The sequence below is a fragment of the Schistocerca gregaria genome, chromosome 11 (assembly GCF_023897955.1).
Source record: "Schistocerca gregaria isolate iqSchGreg1 chromosome 11, iqSchGreg1.2, whole genome shotgun sequence".
In the NCBI taxonomy this organism is placed as follows: domain Eukaryota; kingdom Metazoa; phylum Arthropoda; class Insecta; order Orthoptera; family Acrididae; genus Schistocerca; species Schistocerca gregaria.
Window position 1 is genome coordinate 52755233 of NC_064930.1, and position 24703 is coordinate 52779935.

Below are 24703 nucleotides of genomic sequence, written 5' to 3' on the forward strand. Positions count from 1 at the left end.
GATATTATTTGAATTTGTTTGGATATTGAGTGTGGTTTTCCAATTTTTCATTACTATGTTTAGGAACTGTGTCAATTTAGGATCTACTTTGTATATTTCAAATATTTGCAGTAACCATGAGTGGGGTACACTATCAAAAGCTTTTCGGTAATCAATGTATGCATAGTGTAGCGACCTTTGTTTAGTTTTAGCTTGATATGTTACCTCTGCATCTATTATCAGTTGCTCTTTACATCTTCGTGCTCCTTTGCAGCAGCCTTTTTGTTCTTCATTTATAATTTTGTTCTGTGTTGTATGTGTCATTAATTTCTGTGTAATGACTGAAGTTAATATTTTGTATATTGTTGGTAGGCATGTTATGGGGCGGTATTTAGCTGGGTTTGCTGTGTCCACTTGATCTTTAGGTTTCATATAAGTTATTCCATGTGTAAGTGTATCAGGGAATGTGTATGGGTCTGCAATGTAACTGTCAAATAATTTAGTTGGATGTGAATGTGTTGAGGTGAACTTCTTTAGCCCAAAATTTGCTATTTTATCTTTTCCAGGGGCTTTCCAATTGTGGGTAGAATTAATTGCTTTGGTGACTTCGTGTTGCAAAATTATCACTTCAAGCATTTGTGGTATCATCTTGTATGTGTCTGTTTCTGCTTCTATCCACCGTGCATGCCTGTTATGTTGTACTGGGTTTGACCATATGTTGCTCCAGAAGTGTTCCATGTCTGTTATGTTTGGTGGATTGTCTATTTTAATGTGTGTGATATCTATTGTCTGGTAAAATTTCTTTTGGTTTGTGTTGAATGTTTGGTTTTGTTTCCTTCTATTTTCACTTTTTTTGTATCTTCTAAGTCGTTTGGCCAATGCTTGTAATTTCTGCTTCTTTTCATCTAATTGCTCTATCGCTTCTTGTTGTGAGATTTTACCTAGCTTTTTCTTTTTATTTTTTATTAATGACATTTGATGTCTTATAAATTGTGTTAGCTGTCCAATGTCTTTTCTCAGTTTTTCTATTCTGATCTGTAGCCTGTGTTGCCATGCTGGTTTTGTGGGTTTCTTCTGTGTGTTGGTTGGTTCTGATCTCTGCCTAGTGTGTATAATTTAGTGTAGTGAGTGCTCCTATATAAACCAGTAGTTGTAACTCTTCCATAGTTGTGTTTTCATTTATTTTGTTGTGTATGATTGTGTTGATAGTTTTTATTGTTGTTTCGACTTGTGGGTTATTAGGCGGTCTATGCAAGAATGGTCTAATGTCTGTATTTGTGTCTTTGTATTCTATATATGGGAGCTGAAATTTTTCTTCTATATCTAACATGTGTCACTTCGTGTTCTATTTGTACTTGTTCTGGTGGCAGTCTTAAGATTTCGTTTTCCTCTGATTGTTTAATTGATGCAAGTTGTTCTTTGTTTGTTTGCTCTGGGATGTGTGAGTCCATTACTGTATTTTCTTCATCTTCTTTTGATTGCACATTATTTTGTTCCAATATTTGTTGTACTTGTTGTTTGATGTTTTCTAATTCTGACTGGGATATCCTGTTATTTTTGATTATTACACGGATCTGATCAGCTAGTCGCTGTTCTGTTAAAAATTTTAATTCTGGGTATCTGGTAATAAATGTTGTGTATACTTGTGATTTGTATCCAGTTGTGTTGGTTCCTAGGTTTGTTGCTTGGAAATAACAGAACATGAGGTGTTGATTAACTTCATCTGACCATCTCATCCTCTCTGTCTTTGTTTTCCTTCTAGGGTGGTTGCACGAAGCATATCCTGCAAAACACCTCTATTTGGATTTAAATCATTTTCCAGTTGGCTAGCAGTGTCGTTACCATTGTTGACGGGCATAGGGTTCAAGCGTCATCCCCGACCATGACGGCACTTGTCCGAGGCTTCTTTAGTTGTGTCCTGAACCAATTAATCACACTAAAAGGGGAGTTAGCCCTATTCGTGGTTTGTTCTTTTAGTCGCCTTTTACGACTGGCAGAACATACCGGAGACCTATTCTTTTCCCGGGCCTCCACGGGGATTATTATTATTATTAATCATAGAAATATATATATACAATTCACAGTAATATTTACACAATAAAGTACAAAAGAAACTGGCAAGAGCTCTGGTCTCACTTGACCTTAAAAGATGATGCCAAAAGAGCATATTTATTCCAATATTTTTAGCAGGGCATTGGTGATATCCTACCAGTCGTGAAACATCTCTCAGTATGTTCCTCTACAATTTAGCCTGTGGTCTGAACTGCAGCCTCAGAGCCACGCAATGGGGAGTCTGAGGGTCCCCATTTGTACAAGAAGGACTTGGTTCTTAGCAGTCTACCTACTGAAGGCCACCACAGTATTTTTCTTTTCACCTTTTGGGTAAAAGAGAGAACAGAAAATTTTACATATAGTAAGCCTGCGGCCCTATAGTTCTTGTACTCCAAAAATAATAAAAATATATGTGAAAATACACAGCACTAAACACATACACAAAGACTATTTGTTTACTGTGAAACCAATTGCTCCTACATGCTGTGTGTGTGTAACCTGCAAAATGCACATTATCAGAATGAATCTGTTACGGATACCACAAGGCAATGCAGGCACCACGACCATAGCATCTAGCAGCATTTGGTCCGAGATATAACGTTCCGTAACACCTCTGTCTGATTACGAGCCTGGAGTGCTTCAAAAACTAATGAACAACACAACAAATACGTATCAAATTCAATAAGGTTTCTGGAATTAAAGTCAATGGAGACTTTTTTCCCCGCTTCTCACTGCTGATCATACATAACTCATCAGTTTTTGCATTCAATTGTATCCTCATACTGGCACAGGGCGATTTGTAGCAATAAATCATTTTCAGCTGTAGAAAAAGTAAAGATCATACCTTCTCCTCCACTTCTGCAACAAGAAGCCACAAGTAACAAATATTGTGTATCTACAATGCACAATTAGTAACTGTGGTGGAATTGTGATTATGTAGCAGTCTCCGAAGTGTTTCTCATGCGAATTGAAATCGACACTGAACATTTTCCATTCCACATAATTTTGGTGCACCTTGACACACAGAATTCATGCAACAGGTTAATTTTCTGCACTGAGGTTGTAATGGAATTACGGTGACTTTTGGTACGGCCTCAATGCTCCATTTCCTGTGTGTGACCTATAACCTTTCTTCAGAGAACTTCGCCTCCTCGTGCACGGATGGGTGCTGAAAGAGAATGCCAATTGTCCTCCGAGCTACTTTAATATTGTAAACAACTTAACTTTGAACTTTGTGTATTCACACTATAACAACAGTCTCATGTACTAAGCAAATAGACACATGTTATACAAAGGGGTAACCAAAAGAAAGTGAACCAATTTTTGTCGCACTGCACTTTTGTAGTACTGCATTTTGCCACTAGGAATGTGTAGACCAAACATTCCAGAGTGGGCCAGCCGAGTGTCATCACTGAAGGAGGGCAGGACTAGTTTCAGCAGAGTTTATAGTGTGTTATTGTCGTTTTTGCAATGGCTGGTTTTCACAAAAAGGGTGCAGTGGTGAAATTTTACTTTTTTCTCAGAAAAAGTGGAACAGAAACTCCTAAAATTTTAAAATATTCTATACGTGGAACGTGTTGTGGAAGAAAACTCACAAGTTCGAGTATTTACCAGTTTCAAAAACAGGTGAAATGTCACTCGACGATAAACTTCGTTCCGGTCATCCTTCTGTGGCACAAACACCTGAAAATGTTGAAAACATTTACGCAGTCATCGATGAAGATCGATGACGGACCATTTAAGAAATTGTGGAGCTGCACTCGGAGTGCAGAGCAGCAAATTGTAACAGAAGATCTAGGAATGAAACTGATGGCTTCCAAATTCGTGCCACAACTGCTTACTGCCAATCAAACAAAAGGTTGTGTAGAACTGTGCTGAGATTTGGAAGAACAATCCCGAAATGATCCAAATCTTATTTAAAAATTAGCACAGGTGACAGAACTCGGCACACTGTTTATGATCCCAAATCAAATCGACAGTCGAGTCAGTGGAAGACTTCAGGTCCGCCTCGCCCCAAGAAAGCTGTCAGGTGATGTCAAACATTAAAACGGTGCCAATTTGTTTTTCAGTGTGAGAGGATTTGTCCATTCAGAGATTGTTCCACACGGTCAGACAGTGGACCAGGCTTTCTACTCAGATATTTTGAAAAAATTGTGGAAGAGTGTGTGACAAGTGGTCCGTCTGTAGGCCAAGTCACAACCCCTGTACCTCACTTGTCTCATAGCTGACCTCACCCGTGCGACTTTTTGTTTTTGCTTTCTAGAATGAAAAGAGAGACAAAAAGAAAGTGTTTTGCTGATACTGCCGAGCGAAAAAAAAAAAAAAAAAAAAAAAAAAAAATACAGAGGTGCTGTCTAACATCACGAAAAGTGAAATTGAACAATGTTTTGATACATGGAATAAAAGATTTAGACCAGTGTGTTACTGCAACTGGAGAGTACTTTGGAGGGGATTTAAGATTTGTGCATAAAATATGAATAAATAAGCTAAAAAAAGTTCAGTTTCTTTTGGGTAGACCCTCTTACATATGTAGCTTGTGCAAAAGTGAGACAGGAAGTAATTTTTTACACGAGCCCATTTGACAGTCACTTGTCACGCCGTATATGCAGCCGTGAGCTTCTCTCTCTTTCTCCTCGTCTCCTAAAAACTTCCAGAGCCTGACGCCGAGCTACGAGTGGCCCCAAACGGCACGAGGAGGTTCTCACGTGCCATCTCACACTGCCTATCGATGGCAACAGAAATTTAATTTTCAGTCTTTCGTATAATTATTGACCGTTAAGAGGTATAATGTTATTTTAAAGACCTGGCACATTAAGACAAGTTAAATGTTATAAACCGTGTATACATCTTGAGCCAGCATAGCTCACGGTGTGCGAATTACCCACACATGAGTGCACTTACTGACTTCATACAAACTTTACACATAATTCCAAACTTTTTCTCTCGTATACGGGGTGGATCACCTAAAACTTCTGCCACAAACATTGCGGAAATGGAAAGTGCTATTCCTGTGCAGTTTTCACAGAAAGTATCGGTACTTGGGGGCTCGAACTGTTAGCCAATCAACAGATCGTAATAATACTTAGAAAGTGTATTTTTTGTGCATATATATACATTCTCTCAAGTGGAACAATGCCTACCGATGTTAACGCATTAAAAGTAGGACAAATTGGAACATCACCGGTGTCTGTCACAGGATTCGGGTGTTACTTGTTTTAGCACACACAAAACAACAACACAGGCGTATACATTACTTTTGTGGATTCTGATCAGTAGCAAGACAACAGACCCTCACAGGTCGTGTTCAAAATGACTGTCAGCAGCAGCAATACGAACTTCCAGTCCGGTACGGAAAGAGTGCTGTTCACATGCTAGCATTTCGGCAGAGACGTACGAGCTGTCTGCAGTAATACACCATTTCGTACCGTCAGGTGTAGCCGGTATGTCTTCGTAGATGGCACCTTTTAGCTTTCCCCACAGAAAAAGGTCTACAGGCACCAAATCCAGGAAACAGACTGGCAGAGTTAAAGGTTGACTGCATCCAATCCGATCTGCAAACAATTTGTGAAAGCACACTGTAGTACTTCGTGCACTATGGGCCGGACAGCCGTCGTGTCGGTGCCGCAGTTTCCTCCCAGTCTGCAGAGGAACGTCTTCCGGGACCTGCGGAAGACGGCACGCCAGGAGGCTGCGGCGCTCGTGCGCGTCCGGTGTCCCGTCTGTGAACGATGGCCCTACGAGCTGCTGTTAAAGTATCCCTCACTGTATGTTTACATTCCACCTGACAAAGCCGAAGGGAACTGTTGAGAGATGAGTAGTGCACGTTTTGGCAGTTTACCTGGCCACGATCGGCAACTGTGGCTTCGTCACTTAACAAGATACACTATACGTCTGGATTCTTCTGTCTTAATGCCTGTGTACAAAAGTTAACACAATTCTCACTATTGTTTCCCTGCAGCTATCAATGGAGAGAAATGTGATAGGGATGGAACTGATGTTGACATAAATGCAGAGGACCCTCACCTGCCTCACGCCACTCCTTGTGCAAATATGCTGGAGCTAATGTGCAAATCTACTGCAACACCAGCAAGCACATTAATTTCCCCCTCTATAGTTCTGTGTGATTAAGTCCTGACGCTATGCAAAGCTGTCATTTAGTTACGTGTAATTTGCAATCTGTTGTGTGTTACTTTCATTTTTTTTATTGCCGTTAAAATATAATGGCGATAAATGTTTTAGATCATTTGGAATAATATTTTAATAACTATGTAGATGACGTGACGTCATTTGTCTACTCTTGAGGGGGGGAGGGGGGGGGGATGGAAGAAGATAGTGTTAATTGTGTATTTATGGATGGTCAGTGTGTGTCGGATTCTGTGATTACGATTCCAGAAATAATTGATTTGATGAAGTTCAATTGCACACAATTGTGTAGGGCTGATTATGACCTCGAAATTGGTTGTAGATGTCTGCAGCCTGATTTCGTGACAAGCTAGTAAGCATTGCGAGTGTGTCGCAGTATCAAGACTGCTTTCACGCCGCCAATCGTATGCTTTAAATTTTCGAAAATACAATTTACGCAAATTCTTTATTATCGTGAAAGGGTAGAATATCTGAGGAGCCATTGTGGAGGACGTAAGTTTGGATAGAGAGATCATTTTCAAAGTCCAATATAAATTTTGTTGATCGAAGTAGCCTAGCTCCCCAAAAGCCCATACGTGATTATCAGCAGAAACAGTGTACTATTTGTCATGCACACGTTTACACTCAATATCGAGGTGTGGATGATTTGCGGGTGCGAGATAAATATTTGAAAGCACTTGATTAAATAAATAGGAAAAATACAAAGAAGTTTATTCGTATATTTTGTTATTTTATGGACAGTAATATTTTCTTATAGTGGTGTAGAGCCTCACGTATTATTAATGTTTTGACAGGCTGATCGTAAGTGCTCTCATAACAAGTCAAGTTTTGGGCCTGATTACGAGTAGCTGGTTCTTAAAGTCTCAACGGTTAAGTGAAGAATAGTATCTCAAATAATGCCGCATCAAAACCCACTATCTTTATACTATATTAAGCTAGCTATTCGGGAATCAAGTGATACTGTGGCCATTGTAGTTGTGCGTTGTTGACAAAAAATAGGTAAACACTAACATAAACATTTCTCACGCTCTGATACTGATGAGGGAAAGAAGAGACGACAACGGATGACGACGACATACATGAATACATATACAAATCGTATACTTGGCACCTTACAATAATACAAACACAACAGACATCATCACGGTATAACGTAACGGGTCAAAGAGGATGTTAAATAATTGCCAAGACGGTTAACATCTAATGGTATAACTTGCTGCATACACCGTACGAGAATGAACTGCACTATTCCCACACTCTCCGTACTCCACGAACGAGTGGGCTTTCAGTGCATTGATAATCCCCATCGTCCACTACTGCTCGGACTGTCACATACGAACTGACCCCGCAAGTATCACTCGAGAAACACAGGCACACAGTAAGCAAACATGACAACATTGTACCCGGCAACTACACAAGTTGAATGGCACGAACAAATGTTGGTGGGGAAACTTTTCAAAATAACATATCTCGTAAACGGTTCACACTATAATCTTCACAGAAACACCATTAACATTCTAATTTACCCTACTTTTAGTCTGTTGATGTCAACAGGCACTGATCTATTAAAAAAGTGTACGTTTTCACAAAGAATGCACCATCTAAGTATTATTACAATCAGCCGAATGGCCATCGATATGCACATCAATACCACTTTCGATTTGTGGTAGAAGTTTTAAGGGATTCACCTTGCGTGTTTAATGTCAAAGACAGGTCGAGTCAGGAGGAAAGGTACAGGCTTTGAGGGGTGACAGTATCAACGATTTGGAACAAAAGACTTCGCACGAATGTATGCCCTATTCCGAGATACAGCACCTTTAATGTCACTTTTGTAGGTTTTTCTCAAATAACTTCAAACTGCGGCCACCAGCGAAAATCTGCCACAGCACAAAATTAAACTGATTTAATCCCCCACCCCACAAAAAAAAGTGGGGGAGTGTACTATTTATTTTTTCTCTAGGGCTCATAGTTTGTGCAAAGGGAGCGAGAGAGTACTAACAATCTCGCACAACGCACACATGCCGAAGCTCAGTATCTGTAGGCAACTTGAGGCAGTTACACGACTCGAGAGACCACAAGCGTACTGCTAAAATTGTTCATGTCTAATTCCTCTATACTACTTGGTACAGTGTAATGAAGACCATGTCTTCAATAATACAGAAAATGAATAGCAATGTAAATTAAACCTGTTCAACCTCTGAATTTGGAATGAACCATATATCTGTGCGAGTTTATTGTTCAGAATTACCAGTACTACCACCCCTCAAAGCACTAGCTTTCCTCTCTATTCACCCAGCATTTAACATTATGTATATCATCACAGGCTCTAAAATGCGTGCCTTATGAGGTATGATGTAACGGTACTTTGACTAGCGCGCCTCCGCCAGAGCAAAGATGTGATTTACAATAGCGCATGCAGAAGAGCACTGCACCAGCGACAGATTTTCATAAGTAATTTTGATCTTCCTTTTTTTTTGCGTAGGTGCTTGTTTTAACAACTAGTTCATTACTCTCTTGTTATCTTGTCTTCATACGTTTAATACGTGTATTTTTCGGCGCTGATGTTAAAGAATGATTTTAAGTGGAAATTAGAACTATATTACGAAACGAACACGCGGATTCTTCAAGTTATTTCAGTAGTAATTCGCAATGGTTATCGCCAAACTTATAAATTAAACCAGACAGTAAGAACTTCAAGAAATTTTCATCAGACGGAGAACAAGAGGAGCAGTGAACAATGAAAAAAAGGACATCCTACAAGAAAATTAAGAAGTATTCCAGACGCAGCCACGAAGACTATATTATAATAATACTACGTTTCTGACAGAATTATAAGGTGAATTTCAACTTATTTCTGATGGTATTTCCTTACAGTTGCTCTTTGTAGTGTTGCTGACCCGGTCTGCCATTCACGGTCAAATTACAGCACTATCTCAATCGGTAATATGAAGTCCGCCTTATCTGTAACTTATTGCATCAAAATTCAAAACCCAATCAGATTTTCTATTTTGTATTTTCACGGCAGAACCCCGAGGAAAGGAAACACTACAATGAGCTCTTGTTCAGTAGAAGAGATGTGTTTCACAGTAGCACAGATGAACTACGACTCATAGCCCTTAAGGTATGGAATATAGAGCCCATGTTAAGTGGGGCATTTCTTTTATTGTTTTGGTCCATACAACCACCTCTCAAAATATTGAAAGTAAAGACCTTGCAGTAGAACAGGTCCACTGTCAAACAAACCTGAACAAATTTCGCTCGTAAGCTTCGACAGTCATTTCTGGACCGGGGTGCTTACCTCAAATTGATACATTTACCCTTCTCCGTTATCTCTGGAAGTTTGTAATATCGCCACAGTATCACCCCGCACATAAAAATTGACGAGAGGATGTGAAAGTTGTCACTAGTTGTGTCCAACACTGTGCCACCGCCAGTCCGTTAATGCGAGGAGCTAGGCGCATTACCTTGACAATTATGTCACGGCACTCCTCTTTCACCTCTGGTGTCGTCTTGCGATCGGCGCACACCTTCTCCAGGTGAGCCTTTATCAGGTGGTCCAGCCGGAAGCACTCGCCGTTCACCACGTCCTTCACCATCAGGTCTGCAAACCGGTCCACGTGTCCCGAAGCTCTGCGTGCGGGAAAAGCGATAAATCTTATTAGAGAAGTATCACCTCAGTCAAGGACAGCACAACATCTATCGCAATATTACTAGCTTTTCACTATCTTTCAGAGTAGTTCAACAGAGTGGGTAGTGTCTGCATAAATCTAAGTGCAGAAAGTATGTTTGGATTGTACCCTTTAAGGTGGTTAAATGTGGATATACGCAAGGTGTCGAAAAACATGTTTCTTTAAAAAAAAAAAAAAAAAAAAAAAAAAAAAAAAAAAAAAAAAAAAAAAAAAAAAAAAAAAAAAGAGAGAGAGAGAGAGAGAGAGAGAGAGAGAGAGAGAGAGAGAGAGAGAGGGCAATATTGGGTTTTTATGAGTTTTATTGAAGTTTTTGGGATTTTTTCATACTGACAAACAGTTCTGTTTAAATTCCTATGGTTAAGTTATTCAAAAAAACTTATCAATTTTTACAAGTACTTTATTAATGCATCATTACTTGCCCTGCAAGCACTGCATCCATTGAGAGAATCTACTCCATCTATGGCCTTCTTTGATCAAAATGAAGAAAAAACTTAGGACAGAATCTAGAAATTAGTGAAGATCTATAAGTCTCTGCATTTAACCTACATTGTACTTTACGATAATTAGGATTCTGCATCAAGTTTAAGTTTTTCTTCTGGAAGTGTATGATTATAAGACAAGGTTTTTCCTCAAATTTGTCATTCAAAAACTGTGGGGTCCTCTTACATTCACTTATCAAACTATTACTGCCCAGGTCAACATTTTTACGTTGGTTAATAGACTGATATAGGGGTTGTCTTACATTCACAGAAGAAGCAAGGGTGATTGAGGTCACGTGCAGATTAATTTGAAAAATTTGGATGGGTACGCAGGCCAAACAATATGCTCGAACAGGTTCGAGATTTCCTGATACATCGAAGCACTCTATACAGTATCGACCTAGCTCGAACAGTCACGTGACTTTTAACTCGCACGGCTATAGTGTAAGGGATATGTGAGAAATTATAAACTAACCACCCCGATAATCTACTGCTACGCTTAAAATCTATCAATTTTGTGAAACTCAGGAGTACATATACTTTAATGCTTGCTGTCATTTTAGAAACTCTTGTTCTATTTGACCAGATTTGCAATACAAATTCTCATACATGTACGGATACCGTATACCAACATTTAAGGTGTTTCTTAAAAAAATTACTAGATTCTGAATACAAGTCAATATTTTATTCCATTATGAGATACAGCAATGATTTAACAAGGTTGCAAATGAGAAATTCAGTCATTGCTCACGTATTAAAATACCGGGTAAAGATGTTAGCATCTTTTAATTATCTTTAGTACAAGATGGTGACATTCAGATGAAGCAAGAAAGAAAATTAATCCAAAATTACATGTAGAAAAACTAAATAACTCATATTAAGCTGCCTATAATTGTTATCAAAGCAATAAATTACAGCATCAACACAAGTTCTGGACAGAGTACCAACACACACCACTATATCTCAAGATGACTGAAAGTTTGAATATTTTATTGTATCATCATTGCAATCTTTTATGTAGATAATAGTTGCCAGTGTCACATATGACCCACACCTTAGTTGCTCAAAAACGACATTAAAGAAGGGCTGGAAAAGGAACAGTGGCTGAGAACGAGGAAGACTGCAAGCAGTGAGCAGACAGCGAATTACATCTCGCTGCATTCTTTGGAACATCTGGTACATCTGAACTACACTTTGCCTGTATCTACCTGAACTGACTTCGAAACTTGGTGGATATGCTACACTGGTATACATTTCTGCAGCAGAAGGTAAAAGTATAGGTAGCGGCCAGTGGTGTAGTTACACATTTCCCATTACTCATTGTAAGATATGACAGGATTGAAAGATTGTGTGTTAGATACCAGTTCTGTGCAGCCAATGAGGGAGCAGTGGGCAGACAATATTTTTGGAAACCAGAAACACTGTAACATTCTCACGACAGTACAGAAGCAATATCCGATGCGTGTTCGGATAAAAACAGTTGTATTCTTAAGTTCCACCATAACGACAACCTCAGGCATTGCAATGTGTTCGGAGGAAACGGCGAAATATTTGTGACAACTGCTTTTAGGATAATGCTAATTATTAAGAAATGTGAGACCACAGATGAGAGGCTTGTTATGCAAAAATGGCAGGGAAGATAAAAGTTAACACAAACCAATTGTTTTTAATTTTATTTCTTCTTGTATTATCAAAATGTAGACAGTCAACAAATGCCCTAATTTTAAAATAGGTATAATGCTAATGTTTTATTTAGGCAGATACTTAATTTCACTAAAACAGCTTGTAATTTTGATTAGTCAGAATATGTTAATAACAATTTTTTAAGGAACCTCTTTAAAAACAAAAAAAAGAGGGGGGAGGGTTATCTTACATTCAGATAAATGGGGTAACTCTTGTTTCTTATACGGCAAGAAAAGATAAAACAAAATATTAATAGAGTTTTTTTAAATTTTGATTTACTTTTTTCTTTTGTATAAATTGTGTCAGCTTGTCTATGGTGCAATAGGTATTTAGAGGATGTTCGTATAATTACCATTTTTCAAAAATGCACATCTTGGAACAAGAAATACATTTTTGAAACAATTGCACAGTCAATATAAATAGATCATTTAGTCTTTTGCTTCTTAATTGCTAGATTGCCACTTTCACATATTTAAATACTGTAACAAATAAATATAATTAAATTCACATTCACAAAAATTCTGAGGGAAAAAAGAAAGATAGGGAGAAAAATGAGGGCAAATGAAGATGTTGATATGATTATCAAAATGAGGTAATAAATGAACAAAAATATAAAATTACCTTTAAACCACTTTAATAAGTAAAACAAATGATAAAAATAATTTTATTAAAGGTGTAAAAATAAAGGAATTCATAGCACCTGACAAGATTTGAACCCATATCCTTCAGCACGTGAAAGCATTATTCTGTCCATTGCACCACACAACCATTCCACAAATCACTACTTTTTTAACACTATTTAAGATCGGGCAAAACTCTGAATTTCCTTTTCATCGATTAGTCACAGACGAGGGTCCTGTAGAGTGTGATACATGCGATCTTATCCTACATCACCACACAGATGGTTTTGAGAAGGGGATCTCTCCTTATAAGCAAGCATCTTCTTCGTCTCTGTGTGGTGGGGACACAGAGAGGTTATTAAACGGATGTAATAATAAACGGTTTAGCGGCTGTGTTTCTAGTACTGGTGAGTGAGTGATAACTATAATGACAGTGACCCAGAAACCTCGAGTGGTGAAGGGAGCGTCAAAGAAGACACGGTGACTGCTGTCAACGGTCCCGGTTCTACAAAACAGTCATACGGTAATTGTGGCCTAGACAAGAGTCAGTTCCCTTTCACAGAAACTCCAGATGTAAAAATTTCCTAAGGAGATTGTCTCAATCCACTTAATATTTTAACTCTTTTCGACGATAGTTCGCTTACCGTGATAACTAGTAAGAGGAACAAACGTGCTTAATAGTTTGTAAAGGTAGTGACAAACAAACAGTGAAGGTGTGTCCAAAACTGGGCAGAAACAAACAAAATGGAGAATTGTACAGGGTGATTCAAAAAGAATACCACAACTTTAGGAATTTAAAACTCTGCAATGACAAAAGGCAGAGCTAAGCACTATCTGTCGGCGAATTAAGGGAGCTATAAAGTTTCATTTAGTTGTACATTTGTTCGCTTGAGGCACTGTTGACTAGGCATCAGCGTCAGTTGATGCTAAGACGGCGACCGCTCAACAGAAAGCTTTTTGTGTTATTGAGTATGGCACAAGTGAATCAACGACAGTTGTTCGGCGTGCATTTCGAACGAAGTATGGTGTTAAACCTCCTGATAGGTGGTGTATTAAACGTTGGTATAAACAGTTTACAGAGAATGGGTGTTTGTGCAAAGGGAAAAGTTCTGGACAGCCGAGAACGAGTGATGAAAATGTAGCACGCATCCAGCAAGCATTTGTTCGCAGCCCCTCAGCTCGAACAAGAAGCACAACAATTCATATTTCAGCAGAATGGAGCGCCACCACATTGGCACTTATCTGTCCGTAACTACCTGACCGTCAACTACCCGAGGCGATGGATCGGCCGCCAGGCAGCCCGTGACAGAGCACTTCATCACTGGCCTCCAAGAAGCCCTGATCTTACCCCCTGCGATTTTTTCTTATGGGGGTATGTTAAGGATATGGTGTTTCGGCCACCTCTCCCAGCCACTATTGATGATTTGAAACGAGAAATAACAGCAGATATCCAAACTGTTACGCCTGATATGCTACAGAGAGTGTGGAACGAGTTGGAGTATCGGGTTGATATTGCTCGAGTGTCTGGAGGGGGCCATATTGAACATCTCTGAACTTGTTTTTGAGTGAAAAAAAAACCTTTTGAAATAGTCTTTGTAATGAGGTATAGCAGAAGGTTATATTATGCTTCTTTAGTTAAATACAAATTTTTAAAGTTGTGGTATTCTTTTTGAATCACCCTGTATTATATATTCACCGTGATACTCCTCCAAAGAATGATTCAAAAACCGGAACTTGAAATTTGAGGAAAGTTTCCACGGAAAGTTATCTCAGAAAGCAGATCTAATCTTCCCTCGAAGCTCTCTCATTTTAATGAGAACAGTGATTATTCAGAAGATTGTGGTATTCCCACTAATTGCATAAATTAAAACCCGCCGCCGATTGCGAACAGAATAAATTTTGCGAAGCTCGTACTCCCGAACGAGGATTATCCAATGACAAGCCACCGTCACTCTGGATACGGTGGCTCTCTACCGAGCAACTCGTCCAAGTGCTCACCTCGGTATTAAATCAGTTTGCTCGGGTGAAGCAAGTAGTAGGTATTTGTGTTACTTTACAATTTACACTGGGAAAGACACTGTATCTGAGCTGCAACATAACAAATATTCTATAGCATCTACAGAGATTTCACAAAGGTCACGCGACACTGCAAGTAAGTGGTGGGAGGCACGAAAATAATTACACGTGTGGGAACAGAGGCGAATGCAACTCCACACGTCAGCAGCTGGCAACGACGGGACAGTGCAACAAATGGCAAAGTTGAGGAATTAATCACATACAAAATGTTTTGTGGGCAGGTTTTCTGGAAATGAATCATTCTATCAGATTGCCTTCCATTCGGAAAGTGGGTGCACTCAGTGACTGTTATATGATTTATGATAAGCGCAGCAACCAGTCGTTCCTCTCTCCACATCTCCACCTCTCCACCTCTCCACCTCTCCACCTCTCCACCTCTCCACCTCTCCACCTCTCCACCTCTCCACCTCTCCACCTCTCCACCTCTCCACCTCTCCACCTCTCCACCTCTCCACCTCTCCACCTCTCCACCTCTCCACCTCTCCACCTCCCTCTCTTTTTTGCAAGTTTTATTACACAAATCCAAATTTCAGCTAGTGCTTAGCCATTATCAGTGCTAAAATGAACAAGAAGTACATAGTCAGGTGATACAATAAAAAGTTACAACTCGCAGCTTAAACTATATGGCTTACATACTACTATTTTCTGATTTTGATGCATATCAGTTCCCTGTTGTTTGAGTGTAAGAGTTCTTTGAATACTACCTTGTAAAGAAGGTAGGCTGTGTGGAGAACACATAGATTGGTTTTTTTTTTGCACTGATAATGGCTAGGCACTATCCAAAATCTGGATTTGCGTAGTAAAACCTGCATAGGAAAAGGACGACTGATTGCTGCACTTTATAAACGATTCATTTTGTCGACTGAAGGAAAAATCTCGTGCTGGTTTTTAATACAAATGAACAAGCTCTATTTGCAGAAAATCTGTTCATTTGATCATCTGAACAAAGTAAGAGCATATGGACTATCAGACCAATTGTGTGATTGGATTGAAGAGTTCCTAGATAACAGAACGCAGCATGTCATTCTCAATGGAGAGAAGTCTTGCGAAGTAAGAGTGATTTCAGGTGTGCCACAGGGAAGTGTTGTAGGACCGTTGCTATTCACAATATACATAAATGATCTTGTGGATGACATCGGAAGTTCACTGAGTTTTTTTGCAGATGATGCTGTAGTGTATCGAGAGGTTGTAACAATGGAAAATTGTACTGAAATGCAGGAGGATCTGCAGCAAATTGATGCATGGTGCAGGGAATGGCAATTGAATCTCAATGTAGACAAGTATAATGTGCTGCGAATACATAGAAAGAAAGATCCCTTATCATTTAGCTACAATATAGCAGATCAGCAACTGGAAGCAGTTAATTCCATAAATTATCTGGGAGTACGCATTAGGAGTGATTTAAAATGGAATGATCGTATAAAGCTGATCGTTGGTAAAGCAGATGCCAGACTGAGATTCATTGGAAGAATCCTAAGGAAACGCAATCCGACAACAAAGGAAGTAGGTTACAGTATGCTTGTTCGCCCACTGCTCGAATACTGCTCGGCAGTGTGGGATCCGTACCAGATAAGGTTGATAGAAGAGATAGAGAAGATCCTACGGAGAGCAGCACGCTGCATTATAGGATCATTTAGTAATCGCGAAAGCGTTACGGAAATGATAGATAAACTCCAGTGGAAGACTCTGCAGGAGAGACGCTCAGTAGCTCGGTACGGGCGTTTGTTGACGTTTCGAGAACATACCTTCACTGAGGAGTCGAGCAGTATATTGCGCACTTCTACGTATATCTCACGAAGAGACCGTGAAGATAAAATCAGAGAGATTAGAGCCCACATAGAGGCACACAGACAATCCTTCTTTCCACAAACAATACGGGACTGGAATAGTAGGGAGAACTGATAGAGGTACTCAAAGTACCCTCCACCACACACCGTCAGGTGGCTTGCGGAGTATGGATGTAGATGTAGATGGGAAAATTGTACAGAGTTTAAAAGTTTAATTATTTTGTGGCAAGATTTCATAAGAAGCAAGAGTCATTTAGTATGTTTTGCTGTTTTTGTCAGGTATTCCAAATGAGCTCGGGGCTTAAAGCAGCGATTAGCATCCTGATCGGAGGTGGCAAAGAATCTTCTGTACGAACCGTGATGTCAAAGAATAACAACTACAAGAAGATTAATAATGTAGATACTGACGTACGTACTCTCGTTATTTGCTCAAGTTTTGAGTTTAGTTCAAAATGAGACGTACCTAACCGATTAAGCTCAGACCACACTCGTAATCAGGGGCACACGAAAAGCCTTCACGGAAATTAGTGCTGATGAGTTCCGGTTTCGGACGCGAGCAGAATTCTTTCTTTTATCTACAAGTCTGGGGTTCGCAGACTCGTCGGGGCCGAAGACGGCAACGAGGTAATTTGTAAACTGATCGAAAACTCGCAAAGCGTTCACAATAGCAGGTAAGACTAGCAATCGACACAGTTTAGTGTCTCAGCGGGATAACTGACAGTGGGTGGGTCCGACCGGAAACTAATCCTGTCGGCGAACCGGGCCAAAATAAAGCGAGAGGAGAGAGAAGCTGCGGATGCGACTTACTTGAGGACAGCCTCTGGGGTGAGTATGGAGCAGTCTACCTCCAGCATCTGCTCCTCCAGTACGAAGAAGCTGCGCCACGCCGCCAGCAGGTTCGCCTTCAGCGCGCAGCCCATCGGCCCGAAGTCAAACTGCCCCGTTATGCCTGCAGGAAGCCACACAAACACTGCGTTACTGAGCAAAACATAGTTTAGATTCAGGGAATCACGTACCACAGAGAGATAGAGAGAGAGAGAGAGAGAGAGAGAGAGAGGTAGGGGCAGATTGCGGAGGATGTAACCTGACCCAGTTTCACACCGAACTATATTATTCGCATTCGTTGTAGGTGAAGTTATATTTTAATTATTTTTTGCGTGCCTCAGCGATACACATGGCCGTACCGTAGGTGCAACCACAATGGAGGGGTATCTGTTGAGAGGCCAGACAGATGCGTGGTTCCTGAAGAGGGGCAGCAGCCTTTTCAGTAGTTGCAGGGGCAACAGTCTGGATGATTGACTGACCTGGCCTTGTAACACTAACCAAAACGGCCTTGCTGTGCTGGTACTGCAAACGGCTGAAAGCAAGGGGAAACAACGGCCGTAATTTTTCCCAAGGGCATGCAGCTTTACTGTATGGTTAAATGAGGGCAGCGTGGAGGGTAAAAATCGTAGAGGGAGACCAAGAGATGTATACACTAAACGGATTCAGAAGGATATAGGTTGCAGTAAGTACTGGGAGATGAAGACGCTTGAGCAGGATAGAGTAGCAGGGGAGCTGCATTAAACAAGTCTCAGGACTCAAGACCACAATAATAATATACAGGGTGTTACAAAATGGTTCATCCAAACTTTCAGGAAACATTCCTCACACACAAAGAAAGAAAATATGTTATGTGGACATGTGTCCGGAAATGCTTACTTTCCATGTTAGAGCTCATTTTATTACTTCTCTTTAAATCACATTAATCGTGGAATGGGAACACACAGCAACAGAACGTACCAGCGTGACTTCAAACAATTTCTTACAGGAAATGTTCAAAATGTCCTCCGTTAGCGAGGATACGTGCATCCACCCTCCGTCGCATGCAATCCCTGATGCAGCCCTGGAGAATGGCGTATTGCATCACAGCCGTCCACAATACGAGCACGAAGAGTCTCTACATTTGGTACCGGGGTTGCGTAGACAAGAGCTTTCAAATGAAAGTCAAGAGGGTTGAGGTCAGGAGAGCATGGAGGCCACAGAATTGGTCCGCCTCTACCAATCCGTCGGTCACCGAGTCTGTTGTTGAGAAGCGTACGAACGCATCGACTGAAATGTACAGGAGGTCCATCGTGCATGAACCACATGTTTTGTCGTACTTGTAAAGGCACATGTTCAAGCAGCACAGGTAGAGAGAGTACCCCGTGTGAAATCATGATAACGTGCTCCATTAAACGTACATACTGACGAAACTAAAATGAGCTCTAACACGGAAATTAAGCGTTTCCGGACACATGTCCACATAACATCTTTTCTTTATTTGTGTGTGAGGAATGTTTCCTGAAAGTTTGGCCGTACCTTTTTGTAACTCCCTGTATATCTTTCATCCTTGTCACGAGACTCACTGTTGTCCACTTCTGTTATTGTGACAGCTACTAAATGATAACATCTCCTTTCTTAAATGCTGAAATTTATTAATTAAATCACTCAATTTATAAACATCAAACACCGTGTGCCATTCTGCCACTTATCTCCGGCCTCGTTACCGAGCAACCTCTCTCTCTAGCCTCTCACACCCGACTTCCACCCACGGACTCCGACACTCGACTACTGCTTACCCACTCGCACATTGTCGACTGCACTGCAGTCTTTACTTAAACCACGTACCATCTCTGCATAGTGCATAATCGATACTATGTAAGGGTACTGTACCCTTACGTGGGGAATGCGTTCGGTGGACCCTGCCTTCTGTTGAAGATCACACCAGTAGCCTTCTCTGAAAACTGCCTAGAACACACAGTTAGGAACCCCACTCGTGGTGGAAATACACAGGATCTAGTGGCAACAAAGAGACCTCACCCATCTGAGAATGTCCACATCGAAATTGGTATCGGTGACCACGAAGCAGTTGTGGCAACAACGATTACTAAATTAAAGAGGACAAGTAAAATGAACAGAAAGATATATGTGCTCAGAAAACTAATAAAAAGATCAGTAATGTCATTTCACAATGAGGAACTTTTAATTTTCAGCACAGGGCAAGAGCATGTAGAGGAACTATGGTTCAAGTTTAAAACAATAATTGCCAATACACTGAACATGTGTACCAAGTAGAACAGTGTGTAATGGGATGGAACCGCCATGGTATATTGTCACTGCAACAAAAAAAATTCTAAAGAAACAGAGATCCCTGCATGTAGGTAAACACCACATAAGGCCACCGATAGAGAGATGCTAAATAAAATGTGTGTGGCTGCCAACAGAGCAATGTGTGATACCTACAGTGACTACCGTGGCAGGATATTGTCAAATGATCCTTCACAGAACCCGAAGAAATTCTGGTCACATGTAAAGGCTGATAGTGGCACTATCCTCCGACAAATACGAAACACAACTCTTGACATTTCTCACACGACATACCGAAAGCTTTGCATCCGAGCAGTGAGGCAGATGCAGTATTTCTCGATTTCCGAAAAGCATTTGACCCAGTATCACACCTACTCAATGTCAAAAGTATCGAGTGGAATTTGTGGCCAGATTGAGGACTTTTCAATAGGAGGATGCAGCAAGTTATTTAGGATGAAAAGTCATCGTCAGATGTAGAAGTAACTTCAGGTGTGCCCCAGGAAAGTGTGTTGGGATCCTTGCTGTTCACCTTGTATATCAATGGCCTTGTAGACAATATTAATAATAACCCAAGCGTTTTTCCAGATGATGCAGTTACCTATAATAAAGTATTATCTGAAAGAAGTTGCATAAATATTTAGTCAGATCTCAATAATATTTGAAAGTGATGCAAATTGAGTCGATTTCAATGTTCACAAATGCAAAAATGTGCATTTCACAAAACAAAAAAAACATTGGAATTGGCCTAGTCATACAAATACCTGTGGGTGACACTTTGTAGGGATATGGAACAGAATGATCACATTGGCTCAGTCACGGGTAAAGCAGGTGGTTGACTTTGGTTTATTGGTAGAATACTAAGAAAGGGCTATCAGCCTGCAATGGAGAATGCTCGCAAGCCATTTGTGCGACCAATTCTAGAATATTGCTCAAGGGTGTAGGTCCCATACCAAATAGGACTAACAGGGAATGCTGATCATATACAGAGAAGGCAGCATGAATGGTCATAGATTTGTTTGATCTGTGGGGTAGTTTCACACAGATACCAAAGAAACTGAACTGAAAAACTCTTGTAGATGGGTGTAAACTAACGTGGGAAAGTCTATTAATAAAGTTTCAAAAAACACGGTTAAATGATGATTCTAGGAACATACTACAATCTCCTATGTATTACTCACATAAGGATCATGAGGATAAGATTACAATAATTATTGCACACAGAGATTGAAACAGTCATTGTTCCTGTGCGCCATACGTGAATAGAACATGAAGAAACCCTAAAAACTGGTACAATGGGACGTACCCTCTGCCATGCACCTCACAGTGGTTTGCAGAGTATAGATGTAGATGTACCTAGAGAAAACCTGCTGGTTCGACAAGCTGGGCATCCCTTGTATTGCAGCTGTGTCTACAGGGTTGTCTGCAGGTGTGGAAGCACTCTTTTATGAAGGCTATTCATAAATCAACCTCCGGTTGGCTACTGAAAGTAAACAAACGCTTGTAGCTTCTAGGCACATGAAATGTTACATGCTTAGCTTTGGGCTGAGTGGTTATACTCCAGACATGATCTATCATCCTGATACATGTCTGTTTGGTTTACCTCTTGAATGTTTTCTGGTCACCATTGTTGAAGTTGACTACTTACCTGATCCTGCTACGCAGTGCCACAACACTGTCTCACTGGACTTTTTCACCCTGTTGCGATGTGCAGGGTGCAACAAGAGGTTTGACCTATGCGAGCTACTGAATGACAAAAGCACTTCTGCGTGAACCCTTCTATATTAATAACAAAATTTTAACCCTGGTTACAATTTGCAGTGAATAGCTCTTCTGCATTGAGTAGTTCTCAATAAGTTGCAGAGTGTGTGTATGTGTGTGTGTGTGTGTGTGTGTGTGTGTGTGTGTGTGTGTGTGTGTTTGTTTGATGTTCGTACATATACTGGTAAATCAGATGTGACCGTTCTCAAATTTGATCTACTATACTTTTGAAACTTCCTGGCAGATCGAAACTGTGTGCCCGGCCAAGACTCAAACTCGGGACCTTTGCCATTCGCAAGCAAGTGCTCTATCAGCTCAGCTACCTGACCACGACACACACCCCGTCCTCACAGGTTTGCTTCTGCCAGTACCTTATCTCCTACCTTCCAAACTTTACAGAAGCTCTTCTGTGAACCTTACAGAACTAGCACCCCTGAAGGAAAGGATAATGTGTAGACACGGCTTAGCCACAGCCTGGCAGATGTTTCCAGAATGAGATTTTCACTCTGCAGTGGAGTGTGCACTGATATGAAACTTCATGGCAGATCAAAACTTTTTATTTTTGCCTGCCTCTTTTTCTCTGAGTTGGTGCAACACCAAAGCATAAGTGAGTACCCACAGCAAGTGGAGACACACACAATCACCGTCGCATCTTGGCGATGTACGGAACTGGCAGCTTTCACACCTCATCTGTAAATACGTTAAACCAAACTCTACACAGTGGGATGTTCACACTTGAAACTACCTAAAGTACAATTTCACTTACCACAAATGTTCCATCAGGAAAGAAACCTGTCAGCCTAAGAAGATGGAGTTATTCTGAAGAATCCCATGTAACTCCACACATATGCACGATTGGAAAAGGTGAAGGTCATTTTGTGTCAGTCAGCTTTATGATGCATTCGAGAGTTTGTAAGCGACAAGTAATTGGAACGAACAATGTTATCGTATACATCACCAGTTGCAAGGCAGTCTGACATTCACTTCCACCTATCAAAAGTTAATCCTTCTGCCACCCTACCACTTTCCAGCTTGTGGTACAGTTCCACTGTCTCCTCCATTTTAAATAAGGACTACTGCGTTTAGCATGCTATTTGTTTACAATATGACACAAATGAAGAATAGTGGCGATAAGGCAGTTAGCTTTCACAAAAAGAAACATTACCACTTGAGGATGCATCTTTCAGTGGCACAAAACCAGTTGTGACTTTTAATAAAAAAATTCTACAGCCAGTACAGATTGTTTCTTTCAGAGTGTGGAAGCTTGGCTGTGGATGCCCATAATTTAAAACAACACACTCAATGCTACAGCATTGTCCATAGATGTGGAACTGTTCTTCTATGAGGGCATAAATTAGCCTCTGACTAGATACTTAAAATAAAGGAATGCTTGTAGCTCCTACATCTACATATGTACTCCACACGATACCATCTGGAGCACGGTTGAGGGCACCTCGTTATTTGATTTTCCTGTTACACTCACAAATAGAGTGAGAGAAAAATGACTATCTATATACTGCTGTACAAGCCCTAATTTCTCGTATCTTCATAGTCCTTACGCAAAATGTACATCAGTAGCTGCAGAATCTTTCTGCCGTCACCCATAAATGCCAGTTCTTTGAAAGTCCTCAACAGTGTTTTGCAAAAAGGATGTCATCTTCCCTCCACACATTTTGAGTTCACAAAGTATCTCTGAAATACCTGTGTGTTGATCAGGCATAGCAGTAACAAATCTAGTGGCATGTCTCTTAATTGCTTCAATGTCTTCCATTAACACTAGCAATAACAACACATTTTTCACAACATATAATACCAAGGGGAAGGAGTGGTGGGAAGTACTTTGTGCCCACCACTAAAAAACTAAAACAAATTATTAAATCTGTTTAACTTCTGTTAAAAACATACTTTTAAGTAGATACTGATGCATATGTAGGGTACAGCAAAATATCTTTTAGCACAACCTTAGCAACACCAACACATTTTCTGTAATGTTTACATTGAGCGGAGAGGTACTTCACGAACACTACAAATAACTTGATAAAACACAAATTTCATTAAGTGTCACTGACTTTCATTCAGGCATACTTTTTAAAAGTTATACAGATGTGCAAGAAGGGACATGAACCTGAAAAATATGAGAATTTGTTGTGAAAAATCAATTCACTGCTAAGACAATTTTTTTTGATCAAGTTTTACTGAAAAATTTAAAACAGCTACAGAATCTGATGCAAGAAATCATTAAAAACAATATTTTTTTAAAAAGATTTTGCAACATAAAGCACCAGACTAGATCATGATATTTTGGAAGGTGGAAACAAGATCTCCCTCCTCTCCTACCCCCAACTCTCTACCTGGTGCTGCGAGGGTTAACCTGACCTGTGGGGGAGGGGGGGGGGGGGGGGGGGGGGATCCCAAACAATAGAGTAATAGTCAGGAATGGGTCACACTAATGTTCTACACGCACTGTCCTTTACAGATGAGCTACACTTTCCTAAAATTCTCCCAATAAAGCAAGGATGACCATTTTCCCTGCTACCATCCACTGTGCTTGTTCCATTTAGTATAGCTTTTCAACATTAAATCTAGATATTTAATTGACGCGACATCATCAAGCAGCACTCGACTAACGCAATATTCGAAACTTACAGGATTGTTTTGCCTATTCATCTGCATTAACTTACATTTTTCCCACATTTGAGCAAGCTGCCGTAACAAAATAAATTTAAGGAGGCAGATGGCAAAACAAGAGGAGGATCAAAATTATCCCAGCTTGCTCTGTCACAATCTGTCATTTGGGCACAGCTTCATTAATTTTCCAATTGTATCACTTTTGTACAGGACAGGTAAATGCTGGTTATGACACGAACGATAATGGCATGTGCTCAATGTGATGTCCAGCAAGGTAGCAAGGCGTTGTTATACGCTTCACCCATTCCTCTGAGTTTAAGATGACATGCACCAGAACGCAAGCACAAGCATCAACAATATGATCACCAAGGTATGCAAGGTTTCTGATCACTGCATACATAATTAACGTAATTATCTTCACATAAACGTCTAAATCAACACAGACACACTGCGATCCACTGTAAGGCACACGGAGGAAGTACCCTGTACCATTACAAGTCAAATTCCTTTCCCGTTCCACTTGCACATAGGAAAAAATGACTATACACCTCCAAACGTGACCTAATTTCTCATATCTTGTCATTGTAGACCTTACATACAATGTATGTTGACGGTAGTACTTCAAATGCTGCTTCTCTATATTTTCTCAATTGTATTACTCAAAATGAATGTTGCCTTCCCTCCTGAGATTCCTATTCGAG

The 24703-nt window shown here is 40.3% G+C and overlaps 1 protein-coding gene across 1 annotated transcript in view; it reads right to left on the minus strand.

The window, feature by feature from the left end:
• The window catches only part of LOC126295389 (glycine--tRNA ligase), a 150565-nt gene that overhangs the window by 103629 nt on the left and 22233 nt on the right, over positions 1–24703 (minus strand). Inside the window, exons 3-4 of the mRNA XM_049987870.1 lie at positions 17316–17457; positions 9639–9804 (exon numbers count right to left, since the gene is read on the minus strand). Coding sequence (XP_049843827.1) covers positions 9639–9804; positions 17316–17457 — 308 coding nt within the window. The remainder of the gene's footprint in view (positions 1–9638; positions 9805–17315; positions 17458–24703) is intronic.